A 19,979-nucleotide genomic window follows, 5' to 3' on the forward strand; every position below is an offset into this window, starting at 1 on the left:
GGAGGGAGGGAATCCCAGGAGGGCTGGCCTCGCCCTGAGAGGACTGTGGTGTCCAGCCCAGGAGGCCCAGGAGGGAGGACCCCCAGGAGGGCTGGCCTCGCCCTGAGAGGACTGTGGAGTCCAACCCAGGAGGGAGGGAACCCCAGGAGGGCTGGCCTCGCCCTGAGAGGACTGTGGTGTCCAGGCCTGAGGCCCAGGAGGGAGGACCCCAGGGCTCTGGCTGTGTGCAGGGCACACACGTGTATGCACACAGGCATACGCACTGTCGAGGCGCCCCTCAGCCCGTGGCCTCTGCCGGGAGCCCCTCAGGGCAGGTCTTGCTTTAGAGAACGGGTGGAGGGCTGAGCGTTGCAGGAACTACCTAGAACCCCAAATGGTGTTTAGTGCATGAATACAGCAGAGTCCCCCTTCCTGCAGGGCAGAGGGTCCTCCTCCTACTGGGCCAGCCCTTCACTGACCTGGGGCAGCACTTCCAGCAGGGGCTCAGCCCACCCCTGACCAGGCCCCGCAGACCCCAGCTCCACAGCTGCAGCGGGGTCCTCACCTCCTGGCTGGAGCCCAGCACAGACCTCCTCCCCCAGGGAGCCCTCCTGGCTCCGGCAGCCTGATCTCCCGGGCAGTCTGGTGTCCTCGAGCTCCCCTTGCCAGCCCTGGACTTGCTGTCTCCTCTCCTTAATGGCCGTTCCCTCCTCCCTGCTGCCTGAGCTCCTGGGGGTACAGGCTTGTGGGGAGGGTGGATTGGCTTCAGAGGCTGCTGCTAGGTGCCTGGTGGAGGCCCAGGATACCAGCTGTGCCATGAGGCTGGCCACAGACTGGCTGCTGTGTGGAACGGTGACCCCAGGCTGGGACACTAATACCCGTCTGGGACACTGATGTTTGGCCCGAATTCCCCTGAAAAGGAGCACCTTAAATTAAAGAGACCCATTGGGGTGATAAAGACGCGGTGGCTGACGCACATGTCCAGAGCTGCCTATGTCCCAACGCAGCCCCTAGCGGATAAAATGCAGGCCACTGAGGGGACACGCAGGTCACCTGGGTGACCTCTCCTCACCCAGCCAGGCGGCCTGGGGAGAACGGGCATGAGCTCCACCTTGAGTTGGGGAAGGCAGCTGGGCCAAGGTCCGGTGGTGACCGTGGCCACGAGGACCTCGAGCAGACTCAGTCCCTGGGCCCGGCACCAGTGAATAGGTGGGCTTTGCTGTAGCGCACTGGCCATGGCGAGGCCTCTCCAGGATCCCGCCTCACGGGAGATGGCTTTGGGTGCAGGTGTCAGCAGTTGTCTGGGAGAGGCTGTGACACTTGCCTCCTGTCCCCACATCCCAGGCCTGGCTGCCCAGACCTCCCGTAGCCAGCTCTCTAAGAGGCCCTGGGAAGAGGGGGGAACGGCCCTGCTGCAGCCGTCCAGTGCCCAGGGTGGGCAATGGAGCCCCAGCTTCCTGTCCAGTGCCCCGGTGGGCAGCATAGCAACAGCTTCCTGTCCAGCGCCCCAGGTGGGCAGCAGAGCCCGGCTTCCGCACCTGGTGGCTGTATTCTGCGGCTCCTCTGGAAACCCCGCGTCCCCACCCCACCCCACAGCCAGCCACTCGGCTTTGTGAGCGCTCACTCCACACCAGGCCCTTCCTGCTGGATAGAGAGGCGCGTGTCCTCTCCTGCTGCCCACCGTGCAGAGACAGGGACAGGGAAGCTGTGCTTCCCCAGAGAGGCCCGCCCAGGACTCAAGCCTAGCAACCCACTTTCCCTTCCATGGCTGGGTGGGGGAGCTCAGGGGACGGGTGTGCCCCTGTGGGTGCCGCCCTCCCTCCCCAGCCTGTCCTTCCAGGGCTGCGGGAGTCCACGTGCCTCAGACACGCCTGGCACCTGCTTCACGGCCAGCGCCCGACCTGCCAAGCTCTGGGGCCGCCCCCCAAAGGCGAGCTCCAGAACCTGGATCCCTGAGCAGTGTCGGGAGCCGGGAGTTTGTCTACCAGGTGACAGGCCCGGGGCTCTGCCCTTGTGGGTGGGTGACCCTGTCCCCTGGGGACTGGGTTCCTTATAAAAAGGAGGGGTGAGAAAGCGCTCTTGCCCCTCACCCCTCTCCCCTCCCCTTCCCCCCTTCTCCCTCCCTCTCCCTCTTTCCCCCTCTCTCCCCCTCTCTCCCATCCCTCCCCCTCTCCCCCATCCCTCCCCTCTCCCCCATCCCTCCCCCTCTCCCCCATCCCTGCCCTCTCCCCCATCCCTCCCCCTCTCCCCCTCCCTCTCCACCTCTCCTCCTCCCTCCTCCCACCTGGGTTGACACAGGGATTTGTGGAACTTCCAGTCTTAGATTCTCACAGTGAACAAACCTTCCTGCTGGTTGCAGCCAATGGCCTGCCCTCCCTGAACTTGGCCCTCAGAGGGTGTGTCCAGGGCTGCCTGCTGGAGCTGCATGCTGGGCTGCCCTCAGGGCCCTCTGCAGCTCCCTGGGCCTCCCGTGACTGTGGGTCTTGGTGCAGATGCCCAAGGACGCCCTCTGTTTCAAGGATTCCACGATTTTCACAGAAGAAAGAGGCATATCCCAGGAGCAGCATGAGTGGCGAGGACTCAGCCTTGGCCTCCAGGGCTGTCACAGAGAGCAGATGTCCCAGCCCGTGCCCACAGCGGGAACAGCGTAGCTCACGGGACACATCAGTATCATCCAGGTGCCGTAGCCAGCACTGTGGTTCAGGGCAGGACTGTCCTGGGAGCTGGGGTGGAACTGGGATCGACCAACAAAGCCCTGGCCCCGGGGCTGGGGAGAGGAGGCTGCCCTGAAAACTGGGTTGAGGCCACTGGTGACCAGAGGTTGGGGTGGGAGACAGCCACTGGACCCAGCTCCTGCAGCTGGCCTCCAGGCTCTGTGGGAAGTGCACATACATCAGGGTCACACTTGGCAGCCAGGTGCGCCCTGGCCCTCCCCAGCAGTGCGCATGATGTGGCTTCAGCCACTGACATGTTCTTGGTGCATCCGAAGCTGATCCCTCTTTATTTCTGAATAGTTTTCCACTGTAAGAACACGTGATACGTACAGCACATGGACACACCCAGTGCACCAGTTCACAGGGACACATTCCCCAGGCACTGCCGGAGCATCACTTGCAGGTTTTAAGTCTTTGAACAAGACTTTGCAGGGCCCATGCCGTCTCTAGATGCCCAGGGGTGTAATTGTGGATGTTTAACCAAACTCTTTCCCAGAGAGGTGAATCATCTCCATTCTTACCAACAATGCTGGTCAGCGCCAGTGACAACATCCTTGTCCACACCTGGTGCTGTCAGACATTTGAATTTGGCCAGGCTGAAGGAGGTGCAGGGGATCTCCTTAGAGGCCAGTTTGCTCCCCCTGACCTTACGGGGATGCGCACTCCAGGGCCTCCTACCTGGGGGAGTCTGTTGTGAATGTCGGTTCTGACAGTGAGTTTTAATCAAGCACAATGTATTGCTATTTTGCTTTTTGTGTTTTATCTAAGAAATTTTTGCCTATTCCAGGGTCACAAAGTCTTTTTTACATATTTTGGGGAGAATGTTGTTGCTTTAGTATCTCCACAGAGATCTATGATCTCTTTTCAATCACTGTTTTAGTGTAGTATGGAATAAAATTGAAATTCATTTTCTTCCCATGCCGATACCAGTTTTAGGCCTAATTACAGATTCTCCATTCTATTCCATCATCTATTTCTCCTTGCACCAATTTCACATTGTCTTGTTGATTTATTCATAATAAATCTTAAAATAAGTTAGTGTAAATCCTCCAGCTCTGATATTTCTTTTGGAAATTATCTTCTCTATTTTAGATCCTAAGCATTTCTAAATAAATCTTAGAATCAGCTTGTCATTTCTCCAAAAAGGCTTCTGGGATTTGAGGGGATTCTGTTGACTCTACAGACCACTTGGGTAGAACTGAAATCTTACAGTTGAGTCTTTGGATCCATGAACATTGTATACCCTCCACCTATCTCGCCTTCCTTGAGTTTCTCTCACTGTGCATTACGGTCGTCAGCATGAATGTCTCCACACATTCTTGAGTATTTCTTGTTCAAGATGCTATTGTAAATGGATTTATTGTTGGATATGTTAGTGTAAACTGTGTCTGATGTGGTCATTACAGCTAAATGATGGTCCTGTCTGAGTCTCGTTTTGACCAGGGAACCACATAAAACTCTTCCAGTGGCTTCAGTGGAAGGGGAGGCCACCAGTTCCTGGTGCCAGCCAGAGCACACTGCATCATCTCCAGCTGCATACCCGTGTGGCTTGGACTGACTGGATGGGAGCCGGCACACCCCACACCCTCAACACCAGGCTGAGCTGCCCACCAGCCCCCTGTTCCACCTCCCCACTCTGCTGACCCACTTTCAGTAGCACACACTGTCCTCCACCTTGGTCCACTCAGTGACCACCACTTTGGCTGGCCAAGTCCAACTCCACCGACCACCACCAGCTCAGGTCTCAAGCTTAGGCAGAGTGTTGTCCTTTAGTGACGGAATCTGTGTTCACATCCTCTTCTCTTCCCCTGAACCAGTTACACCCAAGTTTTTCTTGACCTTGCACACTACCTGGGGATTCTGCATATTCAGTAAGTCTGGGATTAACTAAAATCGTACATGGCCAGAGTCCTGTTTGCAAAGCCACCGCAGCCCTGCGGCAGCCAGCTGGGATGAACGAGGGCTCCTCAGAAGTCGTCATTAGTCGAAGCTGCCAGTGACCCCAGCTATGACTTTGCCTTCTGCCCAGGAGCCCTGGTGCTTCTGAAGACTTCACAGCAAGTGTGGCCTCACAGGGGTGGTGCTGAGATCGGCCAGGGGCAGGCATGGACACAGCAACTCTCTCCAGGTGAGGGTTCCTTGGATGCATGATGGGAGGTGACCAGGAAGATCTGCGAAGGGGACCTGGAGGCCTCGGAGCAGGCGGAGCCCCTCCTAGGGGGGAACGCACTCACCTCACCACTGAGAACTGATCTCAGAATCAAACTCATAAGTGCCTGCCCGGGGTGTCCTGCCCCATGCTGAAGTGTTCCAGAAGCCGGTGCAGGCTGGCTCCTGGCGGGTGCACAGGGGGTGTGCGCTGGGCCAACCTCAGTAGTTAACCCACCTCCTCCAGGGGGCTCCCGAGGAGCAGCCGCATCCCCACAGACTGCAGCCGGGCCCAGCAGGCTCCCCCTGGGCGCCCCGTCAGCTCCTCCTGCTGGTTCCCCCATCAGCTGAACTCTCCATGGCCACGCAGCACACTGGACCGTCTTGGTATTTTATTCTAATTGAGGAACTCATTTGTATTCATCCATGATTTAATGTGCCGCGAGAAGGAAGGGGGAGAAGACACCATCCTCTCGCAAACCTGGCTAAGACGTATCGCCTCTCCTGGCGAAAAGACTCCTGATTAGGAGCCTGCTTTCTATTTTAAGAGCAGGATTGGGCCTGGGACTTGGTTGCCATGTTTTCTACACAACAACCTCAAAAAGATACAACTTTAGGAAGGAAATACACCAAAAAAAATTAACAGAAGTCGCCTCTGGGCAGCCGCATTACAGATGACTCACCCTGCCCTTTGTCTTTGTGCCTGGGTATTCTGAAAACCCCCTCTCATGAGCAGGTTTGGGTTCTATAATAAAGACATGCTTTCAAACAAAGACCAAGTCCAAGTCCAAGTCTTCGAGTTCAGATATCCTCTGTGCAGAGAAGGCTACCTGTCCAGGCACATTCCCCGGGGCGCTCTGGAGGGCAGGCGGGAGCCTCTGGACCTTGTGCTCCTAGACGAGGTTGCCCCTGTGGGGCTGAGCTGGGCGCCCAAGGCTTGGGCCTGCGAGAGCCTCTGATTGGCCTCCCCGGGGCTGAGACGCCTCTCCTGGGTACCGAGGGCAGAGAGGAAGATGAAGGTCTCTGTGGCACCAGATGCCACCCTGTGGTTGTGATCCCAGCCACCCTTGCAGCCCAGGACCGCAGGACCCGGACAAGAGCTGGAGTTTCCATCCCCAAATGTGGAGTCGAGGAGGAGGGAGAGACTGATGGCCGACCCTGCACCGTGACTCGGGCCCAGGCAGTGCCCGGCTGTGTCCTCATGGGGCAACAGGAGGGCCAAGGACCAGGCACATGCAGAAAGGTCCTGGGGCCACCTGCTGAGAGGTCTGAACCCCTCCCACAAGGGGAGCGATTGCCTCTTGTGGTGGGGGCAGGCTGCACCAGGGATACTTTTCTCCACCCAGCTTTTATTTATTTGTTTGTTTATTGACTGATTGGTTGGTACCTGAGATTGAATCCAGGGGCACTCGACCACTGAGCAACATCCCCAGCCTTTTTTCTTTCTTTTTAATTTAGAAAGAGTCTCGCTGAGTTGCTCAGGGACTCGCTGAGTTGCTGAGGCTGGCTTTGAACTCGTGATCCTCCTGGCTCAGCCTCCCAAACCAGTGGGATTACAGGCATGTGCCACTGTGCCTGCCCCTGCCCCCAGCTTTTTTTAGGGTGTAATTGACAAATAGAACTCGTTTTTCTCGAGGGCAGCGCTGGGATGGCTTAGCGCACGCGCTGTGAAATGGTTTAGCCGCGAGCTGATCAGCCATCCACCCGGCACCACACGGCCCCATCTGTGCATGTGGGAGGTCTCCAGATGGCACACGCGGCCTGACTGCAGTCAGTAAGACCCCGACCACCCCACGTGGACTTGGCCCCTTGGGCCAACGTGCCGTGGCCCTGCCCAGCCTTGGCAGCCACCGTGTGCTCTGCCTCCTAGAGCCCACCCTCTGCTGCCCCCAGGAGGTAGAGTGGTGCTTCTTACTGAGCTTGGCTCAGGCCCCTGAGCGCCAGGGCCTCCAGGTCCACCCGGGTCACTGTGCACTGCAGGGCTCCTGCCTGTTGGGAGGCTGGACTGAGCTCCTCCATGCACAGACAGGATCTGCTCACCCATCCACAAGCCACTGGCTTCCTGGGATCTTCTCCGCGCCCAGAACATGGCGAAGCCTTGCTCAATTTCAATCTGCAGAAGTGCCGCTTCTCAGCTCCACCCTCCTGGGTCCAGGCTCCCAGGAGATCCCCGCGATGCCAGGGGCTTTGGAGCAGGCAATTCTCAGAGAACAAGGTCCTGAGATCTGGGGAAGCAGAGGTGGAATCAGTGCTCACCAGGATTTGACCCACAAGAGGTGACCGTCCTGAGAGCCCGCCAGCCCACCAAAGGGACAGCCTCAGTTGCACCCACACTGAATTTGGGGATAATGGGCAGCTCGAGGGTCTAGCAGCAGGAAGTACCTCCACGACCGTGGGCATCGGGGACTTTTCCAGTGACCCCCTTAGCTCTGGAGGAGAGCCCCTCTCCCGGGGCGTGAGCATGGTCCCTAGGCAAACAGTGGTTAATCAGAGGATTCGTCTGGTTATTTAAAATGCATTCTGCTTTAAAAAAGACAAGTAATCACAATATAGAAATCACAGCATTTGCAATATGTCAACTCACTTTCCAGCGTAGTTTTTAGAATAATGGGTTCACATGATTTATTAATGGGCCTCTTTTAATTTCATCCACAAACAGCTGCATCTTCACCCCACCCCACCCCACCCCCGACAGGCAGGAAAGCTCTCGAGAGCCAGGGAACACAAGGACGGCACGTGTTGGGGAGAATCCCAACGCTGGGGTGGCGGTGAGGGCTCCGGGCTCTCTGTGGGTCCTGAGGGAGCTGCTGTCTGCAGGGTCACCCCGTGGGGCACAGGGCACCGTGCTAGTCTGCGAAAAATGGCTGTATTCCTTATCAATGGCACAAACTATAAATATCCATCAAAGAGGCAGGAAGAAAACTCAGGGCATTTCCCAGAGGCCGTAGCATTTGGCTGAGGTTGTCATCGGCTGAATGTGGGAAAGTCACACAGCCACCAAGACCACACAGAGGGACTGCGGTGGACACCCAGATTCACAGGACTGAGGCTGAGGGGCCCCCAGAGCAGCTCTCCGTCAAGTCCCTCTCGGGGACCCCTCCAGCTAAAGAGCACCGTAGCCCAGGTCAGGTCCTCTGGGTCACGTCCCCAGGGTCAGGTCCCCCGATCAGGTTGTCCCTGGTCATGTCCCCTGGGTCAGGTCCTCCAGGTTGAGTCCCCAGGCAGGTCCCCAGGAGGCAGCCACACCCAGAGGTGCTGCCAGGATAGAAACTGGCTGGCCTGTCCCTCTCCCCTGTACCTGGACAGCAGGTGCTGGCCCTGTGCAGCTCCCACACCAGGCAGTAGGAGGTGAGGGGCTTGTGGTGGGGTCAGCCCCCCATGGCCTCCGGCTCAGCCCCAGTGCAGGTGTGTGGACGTGGCAGGGGAAGGTAGGACAGATGCCCAGGGATCAGCAGCCCCTGGAAGAAGTTCCCAGAAGGGGCCAGTGCAGGACCATCAGGAGCAGCCAAGAAGGCAGGTCACTGGTGAGGTGACGCAGGAGGCCCTGAGTGCTCAGGGCACCCTGGACGGGGCAGGCCGGGCAACCAGAGAGGCGGACCGTCCCCGAGGAGCCACCACCGCGGCAGCCCAGCCCTGGGTGGACGGCTGTGAGTCAGGCCGCAGGCACCTCTGGGGTCACCTGCTACCCTGCCCGTCCTCCCAGAGCCCCCAGGGAATGAGAACAGAGGGCCCTGGAAGGCAGGTGGCCCAGCCCCCCACTCTGCCCCTCTAGGGGACTGCGGGGGACTCGGCTGGGTGCTTCCCCTTGGAGCCAGCACCTTGCTTCCGTCTCTCTGAGAGGCGAGGCGGCCCCATGCGGGTCTGAAGCTGAGAATCAGGCCAGGCCCTGAGACGCGGCCCTCCCCTGACCCCCTGTCAGACCCACCAGGGAGCCTGAGGGCAGGTCACTGAGGAGCCAGAGATGACCGCATCTTGCCAAAGCGCCCTGCAATTAGCAGTTCCAGAACACAAACAAGTCAAACCTGGGATCTGTCAGAATCCAGCTTGTCCCACACCCAGGGCAGGCGTGTGCGGATCTCAGAGCTGGGGGAGCCTTGTGCCAGTGCCACCATGGTGTCACCATGCCCGGCAGGGGTGAGCGTGAAGCCTGGCTCCTCCCTGGGCCGGGCGTGGGCCAGCAGATCATCCTGGCGAGTTCTGTGTTTCACCACACAGGGCGCCACCACCCCACAGAGGGCAGAGCTTCCAGCACATTCTATCAGTGCCCCCGCAGTGGCAGGCCCCAGGGGCAAGCGTGCAGGCTTCAGGAGGGGCACGTGCCAGTCCTCGAGGTCCTGCCCCTGTTTGGGGGCCAGGCAGTGCCTTCAGCCACCCTGGGAAGAGCCCAGGGTCCCCGTCCTGCCGTGTCCAGGCCTGGGAGGGAGCCTGCTCTTCTTGGGCCAGGCGCTGTGTATAAAGGGCCCCATGAGCCGCAGCTACAGTCCAGGCAGGGCTCACCACAGACAGAGGCCAGAGTCTGGGGACAGTGACACTGGGTCATGTTTATTCAATTTCACATCAGGCGCCTCAGATCCCTGAATCAACAGTGGGTTCTGTAAACTGTTGCCTAAGAGGAAGATCAAAGCCTGGTAGATGGTGGCCCAGGGAGAGGATTGGCCATAAAGGCAGTGGCCCAGCGCCACCTGCAGGGAGGCCGCTGCAGAGCCGGAGCCTGCAGGGACAGAGGCCGCTTCCCCCTCGGCCCACGGCCAGGCCCTGAGGGAGAGGCCACCACCACCCAAGCACCCCTCACACAAGCGGGGGGATCAGTGGGTCCTGCTCAGGAGGCTCTTCGCCCAGGCACTTCTGCGCCCAGCAGAATTCCTCAGCTGCCCCCGGGGAGCGGCCATCGAGGGCTGCTTACGGGACAGGCCTGAGCCCTCAGGGCTGCGCTGGGCACTCAGTCCTCCCAGCGGCTCCCTCCTGCCCAGCAGCTCCACAACTGCTGACCCTGGACACTCCCATTCCCGGGGCAGGGCACACATGCCTTGGGGCCCCTGGCTGTCCACCCAGACCCTGCCCGGCCACTGTGCCCATGCGCTGCCCACCAAAACCTCATGGAAGGCTTTGCTGGAGGAAGCTCAGGCCTTGGAGGGCTGCCCCGGCCTCCACCCTGGAGGTGACCTCCCCCAGAGACTGCCTCTGCTGGACAGGTAAGACACAGGACCCTGCTTTTCCTCCTGACCCCTGGGTCTGCCTGGCCCTCCTTCTGGGGTCCTCCCTGGTCTCTGCTCAGTGGGCAGCCTTTCTCTCCCAGGATGCCAAGGTCAGCGGGGGTCGTGGCTTTTCCAGGAGGGAAACAGGACCCCAGGTTGGGGACACCACCCTACAGTCTCAAGGAAGGAAGGAGGGAGGGATGGTGGGAGGGGGACGGGGGGGAGAGAGGGGCGAAGGCAGCCGCTGAGGGCCATCCAGCCCTCTGCCCCCGGCCCTGGGAGGAGAAGCCACACCTCTGGCTCTGGGTGGGCTCTGCCCTGGCCACTGTGTCACCCTCTGCCGTCAGGTTCTGGCAGGGGACCCAGGCCCGAGTCCCCTGTGGGATGGGCCTGGCTGCACTGGGGCTGGGCTCAGGCAAGAGCTCTCTGGTGCCTTCTGTCCAGGCCAGCGGAGGCCGGGCTCTCAGGGAAGCAGCGCCTCTGAGTCCAGCTCCTCTGTGCCCAGCCTCCCCCTCCCACAGGCCATCTGCCCAGCTGCCTTCTGGGGCGGGCGCTGCCGTCGGGGCCCTTGCTTCACTCTGTCTTCTCAGGGTCCCCTTATGGGACACCATATGCAAAACCGCCTCACGCCAGCTCCACAGCCTGCCTCAGAGCTGGGGGCTTCAACCCTCAGAATAAACACAGGGCCAGCTCCGTGGCACGGCTCTGGGATGTGACTCTGAGACCACAGAGAGAAGGAACAAGACCTCATCGACACCTAAACCCTCCGGCCACCACAGGCGCCTCGGCAGAGTGACAGAGCCACCCCTGGATGGTTTCAATCCTGACTATACAAAGAACTGAGCAGCAAATGACGATCCAGTTCAAAATCAGACCAGGGACCTGCGAGGACCCGAGGCAGTGAGCCCAGACCCCACAAGTCAAGCCCCTGCCTCCGGGCTCCTGGAGTTGGGTGGACAGGGTTCGATGGGCTTCGACAGCCGGGCCCACGAGGGTTAGCGTGTGCATGTGAGGTCAGGCTGGGCAGGCAGCCGTCTGCAGGTCAGCAGGAGCCTTCCTGGAGCCCACCACGCCAGCACCCCTCCTGGCCCCACCCCACGGCACTGCCTCAGGGTGGCCCCAGCACTCACGCAGACCTGGACATCCGTGAAGATGTTGAGATGGCCAGAACGCTCAGGAAAGATGCCCAGCAGCATGTGGCTAGGGAAGGGCAAGTCAGGACCACAGGGAGAGACGGCCTCTCCGCCCACGGGGACGGCCCCTACTACCTGTCCACACAGAGAACAAGAGGCGCTGGCCAGCACGCGGAGAACGCAGGACCCCTGCGCTGGGGTCAGTGCAGCTGGCTTCTCAATGAGTGGTCCAGCAACTCTGTCTCCGGCGCAGGCAAAGGAGCTAAAAGCAGTCGCGAGGTGACCGCCCACCACGCTGTGACAGCCTTAGTCACGGCAGCCAGGTGTCTGTCCACAGGTGACGGCCAAACAAGATGTCCACGCAGTGGAATGTCACCCAGTCCCGAAGGAAAAGGAAAGCCAGGCACGAGGTAAAGTAGGTGACCGTTGAGAACGAGCCGGTGATGTGGGCCGGCCACCGGGCAAATGCTGTAGGAGTCCTGCTGCCCAGCTCCTGGGGTGGCCACATTCCAAGGTGGTCGCTGCTGCTGGGGAGGGGACAGTTTTGTTTGGGAGATGGCAGGTCCTGGGGATGGGGAGGTGGCCTCACAATGCTTGGCTTGGCCTGATGCCACTGGACAGTGCACCTTAAAGTGGTCACGTGGGGAGTCCCATGGCACATGGATGTCACCACCCTTCTTACGTTGAGGTGAACGTGTTGTTCCACGTTACACTGGTCCTTTTTAGTCTCCCTTGTTTGGGGTCTTCCAATTGTCTCAGGAAGGGCAGCTGGACGGTGCCCGAGCTCCACCTGCACAACAGGAATGGGGAGAGAGTCCACTAAAGGCTCCTGGTGGGGAGAGTCCACTAAAGCAGACGGGCCCAAGTGACCTCCACCAGGCCACAGGAGTCCCACGTCCCGTCCCACCCGCCACCTCCAGGTGGATGGGAGGCCACAGCTTTAGCGTTTGGGGAACTCTGAGGACCACCACGGTCCTGCCCATCAGCTGCAACACAGGGGGGGCCTCTGGAACCTGGCCACAGGCACAGGAGAAGTCCTGCAGAGCCCCTGGGGACCCTCCCCACCTCTGCCTGAGCCAGCCCTGGGTGAGTGCATCTGGCCAGCAGTGAAGGGGCTATCAAGTGTCTGTGCTCTGTCGTGTCCTCTGTCCCTCATGCTCCCTGCCTCACCCCTGCCTTGGCCTGTGAGGGCTCCTGAGGTGGCTGCTGTCCCAAGGGCAGATGGCCCCAGGGCCTTCCTCCAGCGGCCCTTCCCCGCTCTGCGTTGGTGCCTCGACTGCCATCCCCATGCCTTGTGTTGAGCTCTCTGGCCTGTCTCTAGCCACCTGAGACCCCCGAAGCCCAGGGGCCAGGGAAGGGCGCTGCCCGAGCGGGAGCTCTGTCCCCGGCACCCTGAGGAGCACAGGCCCGGAGGCGCCGTAGAGCAGAGCCTGGTGACTCACACCAGCTGCTCCGGGCTGTGCTCAGGCCTCCTCTCTAGGGGGGACATCGAGGAACCAGAACTGTGTCCACTGTCCCTGGAAGGACCTGCCTGTGCCCACAGCCTCCTGAGCCTCGTGGAGACCTGGGTCACGGCAGGCGGAGAGGCGCTTCCTCACTGGGACTCACCCCTGGGCTGCGCAGCCAGGGAGGGGGTCTCCCGGGCTCCCCCAGCCCCACCGACCCCTGCAGACTCCTCCCCTGAGGATGGGTCCAGGGCGCCTCGGGCCGCTCTCCCCAGGACCTCTGCCTCAGGGTGAGCTGCCAGCCCAGAGCTCCAAGCACCAGAGCCACCCTGTCCCTGCCCCCAGGCAGAGCTGGCCCAGCCTGGGAGTGTCCCTCCATTGGCTGCAGGTTCTTCCTGGTCTGAGCAGTTAGAGCTGAACCCCAGCATCTGACCCTCACCCCAGGTCTGCCGCAGCAGCTGTCCCCACCCACTGTACAGCTGACACGAGAAGCTCAGAGAAGTCTGGAGTCTTGCCCAAGGCCACACAGCTCTCCAGAGAGGAGCTGGCTCCAGAAGCAGACCTTGGGTGTGCAGGCAGCAGCCCCCCAGCTGAGGGGTGAAGGTCGAGGGGACAGTGTGTGCTGGGAGCCACAGGGCCAGGCGCAGGGCTCATGGGGGAGCACAGAATTGCTGCAGGGCCCAGGTGCTGCCCTGCAGCAGCCTTTGGACAGTCCTGCAGGAGGTGGAGCAAGGACAGCCCTGACTCAGCACAAGGCCCAGGAGGAGAGGTGCCATGGGTCTGCCACCCCTGGATTGGTGACGGGAGCTGGAGCAGGACAGAGGTGATGGGTGACACCCGTCTCTGGGGCGTGCCTGGGGTGGCAGAAGACGGAGCATCCTCGGGGGGCCGTGTGGACTGAGCACCGAAGGACAACCCCCGCACAGGCAGAAAAGGAGCCCGGAGCTCACTGTGCATGAGACAGCTCCTGCGGCTCCAGCCTCCTGGGTGAACTTCCTGGGAATTCGTTTCTGAGATAAATTGTTTGGGGATTGCCTGGCCCATCTCTCCTAAGCCCCCAGTGTTTTCTGATGAGGCACTTTCATCTAGACAGACCTGGCGCTGAGTGGCATCTCCATCCCTGCAGTACTGACACCTGCCGGGGCGCGTGGTTTGCGGGCCCAGCGTGAGTTCCTGGCCGGTGGCGGTGCGCAGACCCAGCGGGGCGCTGGAGAAGGAGACAAGGCGTGCGCTCCCTGGTCTGCTGGGAGCGGGGCTGGGGGCAGCAGGCCTGGGGCCCCGGGCAGGGAAGGGCCTCCAGTGCCGCAGTCTGGCGGGGCACAAAATAACCAAGCCGCCACACAGCCCCGTAGGTTCAAAACAGGAACTCCTTTACTCTCCGCACCCCGGGAACGCCGCCTCCCCGACACACCCCACACCACCCCACACCGGAACTCCCCCCACCCACCCGAACTTCACCAGCCAACGCGAACTCTGCAGGCATCCCCACGAGAGCTCAAAAGTCATCATCTTAATGGCTCGCTGGCGTCACCTCTCAACCACTACTTCTGGCAAAATGCCATGCGTCATCCCGACTCGGCTGTGGCCCTCAACACTCCAGGGGCCAGGGGCCTGGTCAAGGGGAGTTTCCGTAGCCAGTGGGGACACAGAAAAATGGCTCCTGCACCTGCCCAAAAGCTCAGGCGGGTCTCCTGCCCTCCAGGAGCCACCATGGCAGAGGCTGTGACAGGGAGGACATGTGGGGATAGCGACAGGGCCCAGGCCACCTCAGGCTTCTGCGCTCTGAGAGTCTTTAAGGGCCGATTCCTTGGTCAAGGGAACCAACGAGGAAGGACACAGTGGGTCTGAAGAGGTCGGGTGCTGGCGCCACGTCCCCACGGACGCAGCAGAGACACCCAGGAGTCCCCACGTGCCGGGTGCAGAGGGGCCTGCTGCTGCCTCAGGGCTGTGGGCTGTGCTGCGTCCCTGAGAGACCAGTGTGTGCAACTCCACAACCAGGAAGCAGGTCTCGGCGTCCACCTATCAGGGAGCCCGGGGGCCGAGGCCGGTGGAAAGCAGGGTGCGTCCCAGAGCAGAGCCTTCTTTGTCCCCAGGTGAAAGGTGGCAGGACAGCCCATCCCCCAGATCCGAGGTGCCCCAGATGCCCCTGTGCCCTGTGCACTCTGCCACCCCCCCCACCCACCAGAGACCTGAGGGAGCTCACTCACTACCCGATGGCCTCAGTGCCCCCGCCCTGTGCAGCCAGCTCACCTGTGGCAGGTGGCCCTGGGAGCTGGGGCCCAGGTCTGGCAGAGCTGGCCCCACACTTGTGTGGCCCAGGGATGGACGGCCAGTCTCCTGGGTTTGCAGACCTGCAGCCCAACTTCAGGGCTGTCCCAGGAGCACCGCCCAGACCAGCCCTGGCAGACGGCTCCCAGCTCTGTCTCCCAAGGGTGTCGGGTCCTCCTGCCCCAGTGGACAGCCTGGACACCGCACGGGGCAGCCTGTGCTCACAGCACGGCTCCTACCTGCTTCTGTTCTGTTTTAAAAACTTGCTCACATAGAGAAGACAAAGTGATAAAGCTAAGGACCCTGAGCATTGTCACCAAAGGCTACATGAATCAGAGCATCACGTGCCTCAGAATCACTCATCCATCAAAAAATAAACCCAATTAATAAAAATTCTACAAGCAATTAATCTAGAGAGAAAAAGGGAAAGGTTTTTCTTTTTTTTTCCCATGGCAGGGGTCAAAGCCAGGCAAGTGCCCTCGTCCTGAGCCATGTCCCAGCACCGTCCTGAGGGCAGGAAGCACAGAGGTAACCAGAGTCCTAAGCCTGGCATCCAGAGTGCGCTTCTTTGTCACCCTGATGTCTGTGACATGCACCCGGGATTCCTGGCTGGGGAAGGACACCCCCATGGCCAGAGGCCACCCCAGGGACCAAGAGAAGCCAGGAGGAAGCCCAGGATCGGGTGGAGAAGGAGTGCTGTTGAGAGCCCTCCCAGCCCAGCCACCCCGCCCTGCACCCTGCAGGCTCAGCAGCCCCACCTTGGAGGGACTCACCCCAAACTCTGGTCCAGACCAGCCTCAGCCTCCTGGAAGATGGGGAGCAGCCCCCCAGCCCAAGCCTTGGTCCCTGAACAAGGGGCTGCACTTGGGATGCTCTCAGCCCATGGCCTGGATTCTCCATTCTGAACTCGCCCCCCATCTCCACCTGGGGCATCTGACCCCCTGCTCCAGAGGCGAGTTTTAAACATGAATTCTAAGACAGGAACCAGCAAAGTGGGTCTGCCGAGAGGAATGAGGGACCCTTGAACCCCAGGAGGGGAGACCCCAGAACCCCAGGAGAGACCCTGACCCAAAAGAGAGCCCCATGCTCCAGGAGCAACAGGGCCACCCTCACACCTCTCCCAGGCCGGTGTCCACCGCCTCGACCCAGCATAAATGCAGGGGGAGTCAGGGCTGCTGTCTCCCAAAGCAGGCAGGCGAGGCATCAAGACTCCAAGCAGAGGGTGCTGCAGGAACATGATGCAGGTCTCTGGCACGGAGGAGCCACAGGGCTGCAGGAGCCTGGCCCTCCCGCCTGAGTCTCGGGGCACCTGCTGCCCCCGGAAGCTTCCAGAGTCCCCCCTCCGTGACCACGCCCTCTTCTGGCCCTTCCACTCTGGCACCGGTGCTGTCTCGCTGCTCTCCAACCAGCTTGTGCCAGACTCCCTGCTCAGCCAGGTGGTCACCTGATGCCCATCCATCCACACAGGCCAGGGCCTGGCACCAGACCTGTTTCCTATTTCTAGCCAGGCCCCAGGTACGGAGGGTACAGCTCCGTCACAACACGACCCCTGACTCTCCAAACACCCTAGCCCTAGACGCTCTCCCCAAGCAGGAGACTTTAATTAAAACCCACTGGACACAAATCAGAGCCAGAAACACCGCCTGGCTCGTGCCACACTTGGGGATCTAGGGAAACAGCCGTCAGTTCCTCTCTTCCTGACCTGAGTCAGAATGTGAAGGCGATAATACACGAAGCTCATTTCCATGGCCCTAACCTTCCAGAATGCCCGCGCCCCTCGGCATCAGGGCAGCTCATCACTACCTCGCCCCCCCTCCAGGAAGGCCGCCCTGCCCGCTCGGGCGCAGAGCACAGAGCTCAGGAAGCAGGTCAGGTGGCCCCTGGGGACACCCTGGTTACCTTGCCAGCGGTGTCCCCATGCCCCAGGTGAGACCAGGAGATGCCAATAATAACAGCAGCTAACACGGTCAGTCCCCACTTCAGTCTAGCCCAGCACACGGGTTGGACGCCAGAGTCCAGGATGGGTTAACTAAGTGACAGCTGTCAATTAAAAGCCTCATGCCCTCCCTCAGCCTCCACCAATCACAACACAGATAACACGGGAGCCATCGTCAGGGACCAATCATGGTGCTTCTTTCAAGGCCAGTCTGTGATTTGGCCCCGGCACCTGTCAGTCATGCAACGCCCTCGGCAAAGCTGGGTTCCTGCTGGGGTCCAGGTGACCAGCTCGGGGAGCACTTGACTAAAGTGGGTGAAAGAGGAGGAGCAGCCGACCAGGACCCGGTGCGGCAGAGAGGCGGGAAGTTGGAGCCCAGCACCCTGGAGTTAGAGAAGAGGCCGCTGGCCTAAGGTCAGCCAGAGACAGGACCTGGGGACTGGCCACATCCACAGAGAACCGTGGCCAAGAGGAAGATGGACACGTGCAGAGGAGGGACGCCAGAAAACCTTCCCGGAGGAGCTTCCAGGCGTCTCAGGACTTGAAAGTGCAAAGGAGGAAACGCTGGACCGTGACCCAGGCTCAGGAGGAGTGTGGGGGCTCCCCCAGGACAGACGGCCCTGGGTCAGTGGCGGGAGACAAGCCGGCTGGAGCCACCTGACAGCCACCATGCGGTGCTCCACAGAGCCTGCTGCAGGTGCGGCACTCACCAGCACCGGGCCGTCTTATTTTTTCTTGTTTCTGTATTTGTTCTTTTTAGTTGTACATGACTGTTACGGCCTGGATGTGAGGTGTCCCCCAAAAGCAATGCAAGAAGATTCAAAGGAGAAATGATTGGGTTGTGAGCTTCTTAACCAATCAGTGCATTAATCCCCTGATGGAATTAACTGGGTGGCAACTGGAGGCAGGTGGGGTGCGGCTGGAGGAGGTGGGCATTGGGGCGTGGCTTTGGGGTGCATTTGTACCTGGCAAGTGGAGTCTCTCTGCTTCTTGATCCTCACATGAGCTGCTGCCCTCTGCCTCCCTCTGCCGCCAGGATGTTCAGCCTCACCTGAGCCCTGAGGAATGGAGCAGACTTCTGTGGACTAAGACCTCTAAAACTGTGAGCCCCCAAATAAACTCTTCCTCCTTTACAATTGTTCTGGTCGGCTCTTTTAGTCACAACAGCAGAAAAGCTGACTAAAACAGAATTTGGTACCAGGAGTGGGGTTCAGGAGCTTACGGAGCTTTGTGGGATTGGAAGGAGGAATTTGAGATTGTAGCAGTGCGGGCTGGAAATGCTTTAGATTGTCGTAAGCTGAGCTGAGTGGCCAATCCTGGGGGAAGCTCCGAAGACCAGAATGCCAAAAGGACCATGGTCAGCTAAGACTGGGCTCAAGAGGGTTCAGCAGAGGACTCAATCGGAATCTGGAGAAGAGGCCATTCAGTTATGTTCTGGCCGAGAAGTGATCTGCGTGTCTGATTAGTTCTACTGTCTTTCCTGTTCCCCACCCCCTCCCTCCCTTCATTCCCCTTTGTCTGATCCAATGGACCTCTGTTCCCCTCCCCACCCTCCCTTGTTGTGGGCTAGCATCAACATATTAAAGAGAACATTTGGCATTTGGTTTTGGGGGACTGACTTATTTCACTTAGCATGATATTCTCCAGTTTTGTACATTTACCAGCAAATGCCATAATTTCATTTTTCTTTAAGGCTGAGTAATATTCCATTGTATATAAATATCTCATTTTCTTTATCCGTTCATGTTGAAGGATAGTTGTTTCCATTGCTTGGCTATTGTGAACTGAGCTGCCATAAACACTGATGTGGCTGTGTTACTACAGTATGTTGACTTTAAGTCCTGTGGGTATAAACCAAGGAGTGGGGTAGCTGGGTGGTTCCACTTCAAGTTTTCTAAGGAATCTCCATATTGCTTTCCATGATGGTTGCACCAATTTGCAGTCCCACCAGCAATGTGTGAGTGGACCATTCTCACCACATCCTCACCAACGTAAATTGTTTCTTGTATTCTTAATTGTTGCCATTCTGACTGGAGTGAGATGGAATCTTGCCGCAGTCTGGCTGGGCACAATCAGGAGCCACTTGTCAAAACAAACTAACTTTATTTTTAGAACCACACACCACACCACACAGCTCCTCAGGAAAAACCCTCAGAGCCCAACTGCCACCACCAGCTTCCCACAAGCCTCTCCACTTCCCCCACTCCTCCTGCTCTTGAGGCGGATTGGCTGGGTCACGTGGGTGGAGCCAAAAAAAGTCCCCCAATGAGCAGCTCCGTGGTCTGAAAGGGCGGGGAAACAGCCCAATGAGCATCACTGCAGAGGAGCCAATCAGCTAGATGTTGCTGGGGCGCTGTGAGCCAATCATCAGCTGGCAGTCTGAAAGTTTGCTGGGGCCCCTTCGGCTGTGGCTCTCAACATCTCCCCTTCTCTGTTTAAACAACAAGCATGTGGCTTAGGGACCGTGCCTGCCTTAGGTTGTCCAATACTACATATGGTCCTTACCCGTTATCAGATGAGCTGACCTCAAGGCGTCAGCCTCCTGTCTTAGGTTGGTACCACTGCAATTGGATCTTACCCGTCATTGACTACCGGTCCAGTATATAGCCACACCTGTGGATAGGTCTTTGTACCAGCGGGGGGGGGGGTTCTTTGCCTCACCTCTGTTGGCCCCCAAATTTTAGCTGACAACCATGACAAGCAGGAGGGAGGAAGATACACCAAGCCAATTGACGGCTCCTTTTGGAAAAATTGTACCACCGATGACACCATCAGCAAAAATACCCCAACACTACCACAAGTCGCTGCACCAACAGATAGTTCACAATGCATACAGGTGAGTTCACAATGCATACAAGTGATGCATAGTCCAGGCAAGTTCTGCAAGCAGTTCAGTGATGGCTATTGCAGAAGCTGTAGATTGGTTTTATCTTTGTCTTCACCGGCACTGGGATGAAGATAGGGATTCTGGCAATAATGGCTAAAGAAAAAAATTATGTAACATTCCAGAAGGCACTAAAAGAAAACAATTTTCTTAACAATTTACATTGTCTTGAAGAGAATTATTAAATATAATGAAATGGAAAGGTGAAAGTAAACAAACAGATCTGTTAACCTCCTTTTTTGTTCACATTTTAAAACAATCCTCAACAGCTGTTTAC

The 19,979-nt window shown here is 59.0% G+C and overlaps 2 protein-coding genes across 11 annotated transcripts; one reads left to right on the forward strand and one right to left on the reverse strand.

The window, feature by feature from the left end:
* Window positions 1-4,033: 4,033 nt before the first annotated feature.
* Window positions 4,034-9,715, reverse strand: LOC124092138 (uncharacterized). Of its 5 annotated transcripts, none has more exons than XM_046443510.2 (4): window positions 8,864-9,363; window positions 7,224-7,309; window positions 6,757-7,066; window positions 4,034-5,238 (listed from the first exon to the last, which is right to left on the reverse strand). In XM_046443510.2, exons 1-4 carry the CDS (start codon window positions 9,025-9,027, stop codon window positions 5,160-5,162), a joined length of 639 nt encoding a protein of 212 aa, XP_046299466.1. In that variant the 5' UTR covers window positions 9,028-9,363; the 3' UTR covers window positions 4,034-5,159. The 5 variants fall into 5 exon arrangements, 3 of the variants coding, with proteins under 3 accessions (XP_046299466.1, XP_058435071.1, XP_046299464.1); XM_058579088.1 differs by having other exon boundaries at window positions 4,034-5,829; window positions 6,882-7,066; window positions 8,864-9,361; XM_046443508.2 differs by having other exon boundaries at window positions 4,034-5,829; window positions 8,864-9,361.
* Window positions 9,182-18,309, forward strand: LOC124092137 (uncharacterized). Of its 6 annotated transcripts, none has more exons than XM_046443506.2 (4): window positions 9,187-10,033; window positions 11,507-11,579; window positions 12,713-12,904; window positions 13,059-13,667. In XM_046443506.2, the coding sequence occupies exons 1-4, from the start codon at window positions 9,916-9,918 to the stop codon at window positions 13,213-13,215; spliced, it is 540 nt and encodes a 179-aa protein (XP_046299462.1). In that variant the 5' UTR covers window positions 9,187-9,915; the 3' UTR covers window positions 13,216-13,667. The 6 variants fall into 6 exon arrangements, 4 of the variants coding, with proteins under 4 accessions (XP_046299462.1, XP_046299461.1, XP_058435072.1 ...); XM_046443505.1 differs by lacking the exon at window positions 9,187-10,033 and adding an exon at window positions 10,264-11,368; XR_006851531.2 differs by adding an exon at window positions 13,708-18,309 and having other exon boundaries at window positions 9,182-10,033; window positions 11,507-13,437.
* The last annotated feature ends 1,670 nt before the right edge of the window (window positions 18,310-19,979 follow it).

Source organism: Marmota monax, unplaced genomic scaffold (assembly GCF_021218885.2).
Source record: "Marmota monax isolate L192 unplaced genomic scaffold, Marmota_monax_Labrador192_F-V1.1 WCK01_AAM20220418_F8-fsc00234, whole genome shotgun sequence".
NCBI lineage: Eukaryota > Metazoa > Chordata > Mammalia > Rodentia > Sciuridae > Marmota > Marmota monax.

Coding starts and splice junctions, on each gene's coding strand:
- LOC124092137 (XM_058579089.1), top strand. CDS start 11,197: ATGGCCAGAACGCTCAGGAAAGATGCCCAGCAGCATGTGGCTAGGGAA. Junction 11,580..12,712: donor AAAGGAAAGCCAGGCACGAG/GTAAAGTAGGTG, acceptor CTGTGCCCACAG/CCTCCTGAGCCTCGTGGAGA. Junction 12,905..13,058: donor CCCAGGACCTCTGCCTCAGG/GTGAGCTGCCAG, acceptor CCCTCACCCCAG/GTCTGCCGCAGCAGCTGTCC.
- LOC124092138 (XM_046443508.2), bottom strand. CDS start 9,027: ATGATCTGCTGGCCCACGCCCGGCCCAGGGAGGAGCCAGGCTTCACGC. Junction 7,310..8,863: donor TGGATTCTGACAGATCCCAG/GTTTGACTTGTT, acceptor CTGTTTGCCTAG/GGACCATGCTCACGCCCCGG. Junction 5,830..6,756: donor AGGGGCCTGAGCCAAGCTCA/GTAAGAAGCACC, acceptor CTCGGTACCCAG/GAGAGGCGTCTCAGCCCCGG.